The 6,530-nt window shown below is 40.0% G+C and overlaps 1 protein-coding gene across 1 annotated transcript; it reads left to right on the top strand.

Moving 5' to 3' along the window:
- Positions 1-1,189: 1,189 nt before the first annotated feature.
- On the top strand, positions 1,190-3,280 carry LOC311369783 (tripartite motif-containing protein 16-like; the record flags this gene model as incomplete). Its single annotated transcript, XM_084487984.1, has 2 exons — positions 1,190-2,258; positions 2,718-3,280. The coding sequence occupies 2 exons, from the start codon at positions 1,190-1,192 to the stop codon at positions 3,278-3,280; spliced, it is 1,632 nt and encodes a 543-aa protein (XP_084344110.1).
- Positions 3,281-6,530: the final 3,250 nt, after the last annotated feature.

The raw sequence follows: 6,530 nt of genomic DNA on the forward strand, positions 1-6,530 counted from the left end.
TTCTTCATCACTGAGTGAGGTCAGGGAACAGCTGCATATCAGAGGTTAGTCTGAGAGGAATATAAACTGGGAGGGGAACTGGACCAACTGGTTGGTTCACAACATCATGATTTCCTTGTTACTGAGTCGGATGGTTTGGTGTGGCTCACTTTATCACAGCAGGAAGAAGACGAAGGTACAGTAGTCAATACTGATCCGTGCTGTATCATTAATATGTATTATTAGTATTATCATTTTTTATAATTTGTTATTGATTGTATCAAAAGGTTGATTGCTATTTTTGTAGAGTATATATAATAAGTTATGTAAATGACTCAAGGTAAATGTTTAAACTTTAGCCAACTTGAATCTCTCACTGTTATATGAAGTGAATATACAATTTTACTAATGAATAATTTAGAAAATGCTTCATTGTGACAGTGAATTAAATTATATTATAATTATATATATATTATCCTGTGCTAAGATGGCCAGAGGATAGGCTGAGGAAATTGGGGATCAAACCCAGAATCGTTCAGCTGGTCACCCTGTTTACATTAAAATCAGAGTTTTACATTCTTCTAATTCAGGTTTTATCCTCAATCATTTAGGATTTGTCCTAATTCGTAAAATGTATTTGGGTGCTTTAAAGGTAGGAAACTAATTTGTATTACTTGACTACTATGTTTTTATTATTATGATTGAAGGAACGATTCACCCTGTCATAATTATTTAAGTGTGGCCAAATGTGTCATCTGGATAACGTTGTATTCAACGCTCTAGATAGTTTACAGTGACAACAGAAAAGTTGCTTCCTGTTGACTCCTGTCTTGTGCCTCAAAGTGTAGCGTTGGGACACCCATCTGTTTTAGCTTGGGCATGTAGACAGGGGCTGCTCAACCTATGCTAACACTGTTTTATGACAGATATTTCCCATGTTTTAACCCATAATTGACAGAAATGTACTAAAATGACTTGGAGGCAGTTTTCTCTTTCTGGAGAAAAATAACAACACTTTTAACACTAAATGGTCTGGGAGCCCGAAAACATTATGGTGTCTTCAACATATTGGCCCATAATCCCCTTCAAAGGTCCCCTAACTGGGCTTTCAAGTTGTAACAGCCTGTTGGATGAATATTTATGCAATATATAATCTTACATACAGTGTAACGAGTTAAAATCGTTTTTACTAAACACATTTCTTCTAGGAATGGCATCAGCTAACACTTCCTGGTCTGAAGAGAACTTTTCATGTTCCATCTGTCTGGATGTGTTCAACCGCCCAGTTTCTACACCATGTGGACACAACTTCTGCAGAATCTGTATTACAACATTCTGGGATGGCCGAGTCCAGTACAAATGTCCTGTTTGCAACGAGCTTTTCCACACAAGACCTGATTTACGGGTCAATACTCTCTTATCAGAGATGGTTGATCAGTTTAGAACGTCCGTACAAGTAAAAGAGCAGCCTTGTGTTGAACCAGGAGAAGTTCCCTGTGACATCTGTACTGGGACCCAGCTGAAGGCCGTGAAGTCATGCCTAGTGTGTCTTCTCTCTTACTGCCACACCCACCTGGAGCCACATCAGAGATATGCAGGCCTGAAGAAACATCGGCTGGTCCAGCCTATGGACCGTCTGGAAGAAAGGATGTGTAAGAAACATGACAGACTTCTGGAGCTCTTCTGCAGGACTGAACAGGTGTGTGTGTGTCAGTTCTGCACAGAGACAGACCACAAGTTCCATTCTGTTGTACCTCTAAAGGAGGAATATGAAGTGAAGATGGCCCAGCTGGGGAAGATAGAGTCTGAAGTTCTGCAGATGATCCAGGAGAGACAACGAAAGATTCAGGAGATCAAAGACACAGTAAAACTCAGCAGAGCAGATGCAGACAGAGAGATTGCCGTTGGTTTGCAGGCCCTCACTGCTCTGATGCGCTGCATTGAAAAATGCCGTGATGATCTCAACCAAATGGTTAAAGAGAAACTGAAATCCACAGAGAAACAAGCTGAAGGCCTCATCAAAGAGCTAGAGCAGGAAATCGAAGTTCTGACCAATAGAATCTCAGAGGTGAAACAGCTCTCACACAGTGAAGACCACATCCACTTCCTACAGAACTCAAGAATCCCAAAGGATCCTCCACCCACCAGGGACTGGACAATGGTGGAGGTCTGGCCCCCGTCATATGTAGGGACCTTGAGGAGATCCCTGGATCAGCTGAAGGAGACACTGAACATGGAGATGAAGAAGGTGCCTGACCTGAAATCAGCTCTAAAGAAATGTGAGTTTCTGTTTAATTTGATTCATCACAACCCAAACTTACTATTTAGAATGTCCACCCACACAGCAGTAAAAGACGACCTACTTGGAATGAAGACGGTGTTTGACATCATGTATATCAATATTGTTAATGATGACACAATAAATCACACTGAGATAAATGTTTTAATTATGATACATATTAGTATTGATTATTAATAGACCAAATCATATAGTAATCATGCTTTTATTATTAATAATAAAAGTAATTATGAGTAATCAAGTAATAATATTATTATTATCATCATCATTTTAATTATTACTAGAAATTTTAAAAAATGATACACGTATTTCATATTACATTTTTAAAGTAGAACACTATTATTACTGTAAGGGGTGTTTATTACTATTATTAATAACAACCACAACAACAACAATAAAAACAAATAAGCAGCCTTAACATGTCTTGTTCTCCTCTCAGATTCCTGTGAACTCACACTGGACCCAAACACAGCCCACAGTTATCTCTCCCTGTCTGAGGACAACAGAAAGGTGACGCTGGTTGAAAAGTATCAGTCGTATCCTGATCAGCCACAGAGATTTGACTCCCATTACCAGGTGTTGTGTAGAGAGGGTCTGACTGGCCGCTGTTACTGGGAGGTAGAGAGAAAAGAAGATGTTGATATAGGAGTGACCTACAGAGGAATCACAAGGAGAGGAGGGGGTAATGACAGCATGCTTGGAGGGAACAACAAGTCCTGGAGTCTTTATTGTGATGATGATGGTTACTATTCCCGGTACAATGGTAGTAAGACAGTCATGCGTCTCCCCCCCTCTGGTTCTAACAGAGTAGGAGTGTATCTGGACCGGCCTGCTGGCACTCTGTCCTTCTACAGAGTGTCCCGAGGTGTAGGAGGGTCCTCAGACACACTGACACACATCCACACCTTCCAGTCCACCTTCACTCAGGAGGACCTCCTCCCTGGGTTTAGGTTTGAGTGGTCTGGTTCCTCAGTGTCTCTTTGTCAACACACACACATTTAAGTACACTCTCACACACACACACACACACACACACACACACACACACACACACACACACACTCACTCACTCACTCACTCACTCACTCACTCACTCACTCACTCACTCACTCACTCACTCACACACACCTTTGTATGTAGTTAATGGTGCAGCCGGCAATATCAGTCTCTCTTTGTTGTTCATCTCTAAGCCCTCTCTGTCTTCCCCCAGCTGGGCTGTGTTACTTATGGTGTGTTCGAGATGCATCGTGTACACCACCCGCACGAGTTGCAAAGTGGGAAATCTCCAAGCTTTCTTGCGGCATTTCACCGAGGCACGCCCCCTTTTGGTCGGTCCCACTCGGGATTCTGTCCACCTCGACAAACAAAAATGGCTGCACCCGTATAGAGATGTATTTTCTTTGTATTTACCATGTTGGTTGTTTTGATGTTGATTTTATGATGCTCTTACACACTTGATTACATTGCTGCTTTAATCCGGTCACCGCCGCGGTCAGATTAAAGGGGACCCACCGGTTGAGTCAGGGGGTGTTTTCACATTCCTGATGAAACCTTTGATGTCGGGATGACCACTTTTTATCTGGATGTGTATTTGGAATACATGCATCTGTACCCATGGTAGTACATGTATGGCATTGTGTTGTTGTAATAGCAGCTGTTTATGCTTTTGGAGGGTATAAATACAACACTTTTGTATTTTTGTTGATTTAAATTCATATATATATCACTATATTCAAAATGCTACATTTTGGTGGGCTTCAGAAGAGTTTGACAATCATTCACTTGAAACAAGAGACTTGAACTCTTCCAGAGGGTGTACACATATCAAATATTGATTGAGGGTAAACACAATGATTTTCATACAACAATATGTTTTATATTTTCTGTCATAAAAATGTTCATATTCAAGGTCCCTGGTATCTGTTTTTGTTTTCAAAAGATGGAGCCGTTTGTTCTTGCATTCACAAATTCAAGTGGTCAAACATTATTAGATTTAATATTTACAAAGAAACCTGATCGGGTCACATATTCATATCATTTAGTTTGTCTTGTCACAAGATGATACCATTTGCAATTGCAATTCCAATTGTGCCATCTTATTCTGCTGCCGTTGCTGCATGGCCCAGCTTGGTTTAATGTAATCCCTCCGATTTGAGTTAACCTAGGATTATTGAACCTGTTCTTGTACGTTTTTATTTGAGTAGTTAAATTCAAAAAGTCTGAGAAAATCGTCAGATGGGCCAGATGTTGTTAGATCTTCAACTCACACTCTTTGGATAATAAAAGTTACTTGTTAGCGAAGTAACTTTTCCAAAGAGTGTGAGTTGAAGATCTAACGACATCTGGCCCAGCTGACGATTTTCTCCTGCAGTATTGTGGAATCGTGTACACTTTATTGCCAACATTATATTCCCTTATTTTACCCTTTCCTGTAAAATGTTTATTCTGGGGTACTATGATTCCAATTCTGGAAATTATGAATATCTTTTTCTGATAGATTTAATTTTGTTTATGGAAAATAGTTCACATTAATAAATTGAAACCCACACGAAAAACCCATAGTCTTTATGAAGGAAATGGGGAAATATAGTGACACTCTCTAGTCAAAATGCATTCATGTAAACCCCTCTCTTTTTATTGTTATATTATTTGCATAACATGTTTGTAACTAACCCTCATTCTATGGTTCTATTGTGTATTATACAGTCAAATAAATTGTAATTATATTAATGTAATTTTCAATTTCAGTCACATGAATGTTTAAATTAATAAATAAAAAAAACAAAGTAAAAAACTAAATGATATGGTGCAACATAATAGCTTTAACACTCTGCTGCCACATATAGGCGCTTTGAGAGTGGAACAGAAACGTGTGTGGGGCAGAATAACCCCACACACGCACTTCATAAATCGTCGTTAAAATTTGTTAAACGAGGTAAGTTAAAAACTTAAATAATATCAAGGTATACTAAAGTATATCTGTTCAGTCAAAAAACAAAAAGACCATCACTTCCAAAAATATATATGGGATCAACTAACGAGACAATCCCAATTGAATTGTCTTGTTTCTTGTCTTGTTTAATAATTATTCAGGTGATTATTCAATTAGGTCAGGTGAACAGTAGGCTATAACCTAGTCACCGTTTACAGATTTCTTACAAATGATTAGCTCAAACGGCGATGCGGGTTCAAAGTGCAGCCCTCAACAAACCATCCACCAGAAGTAGGTCCACAGCATAAACAATTCCAGAGTTCATTGGGGGACAGGTTAGAAATACATTAAAGGTGTACTATCACTCGTTGAGGGCAAAGATCTCCTCGTCTCTCCGGAGGGGGAGGCTGCGATGTTATTGAAACGTGGATAATCTCATTCCGTTTCACAGTAAACAGACCATGATGGCTATTTACTCACGTCTTTACTTTCTATGTCAACATTGCGCATGATGTTCACACACACACACACACACACACACACACACACACACACACACACACACATATATATATATACACAAATTGGAAATATATATACGAATTGGAAATATATGAGTTAGTCTTTTATTTCATGTCCTTGCTACCGAACGCACGCTGCACTACGCACTACGCAATTTGCATAAAGTGAACTGAAATTCCCCTTTTGTCCCGCCCCTTCAACACAACGCAATCCCCAGCCTGCACCCGAGCCTTCATACAATCCCTTGCCCCACGCCCAGTGGCGGACTAAGGTGGCCGTTGGCCCCTAAGCTACTATTTGTGCAAGGCCCCCTTACTGATCACCCAGAAAAATAATATTTAGTGCCATGTATAAAAGTATTGACACAGCCTTTACTAAAACAGCACTACAACAGAAACAAGTGCGAAATTCGCAATAGCTGCCGCGACCACGTATTCCTGTGGACCGACCGACCGACCGAGCTAAACAGGCATTCACAGTGCATCTGCAATACAAGCTGGTAACAGTGTTTAGCTTTCTCACCCAAGAGGTATGCCTGCCTGCAACATCAGCAGCAGTAAACAACACCCTGTTTTACTGATGCAAAATCATAACATCCTAGAGACACAAATGGAACCACTGTACAATGTTTGAATAAAACAAAGCCATACAAAAAACTTTGGCTTTTTCGCTCCGCTATCACATTTTTTTCCAGAAATGGTACCGCCATGCTGTCTAGTAGCCGTGACGTGTTATTTGACAAAAAATGTACTTTATGAACCTGCCCTCATGACATGGCCCACACATCTACCCTATCAG

This window comes from Micromesistius poutassou, assembly GCF_964030765.1.
Source record: "Micromesistius poutassou genome assembly, chromosome: 24".
NCBI classification, from domain to species: domain Eukaryota; kingdom Metazoa; phylum Chordata; class Actinopteri; order Gadiformes; family Gadidae; genus Micromesistius; species Micromesistius poutassou.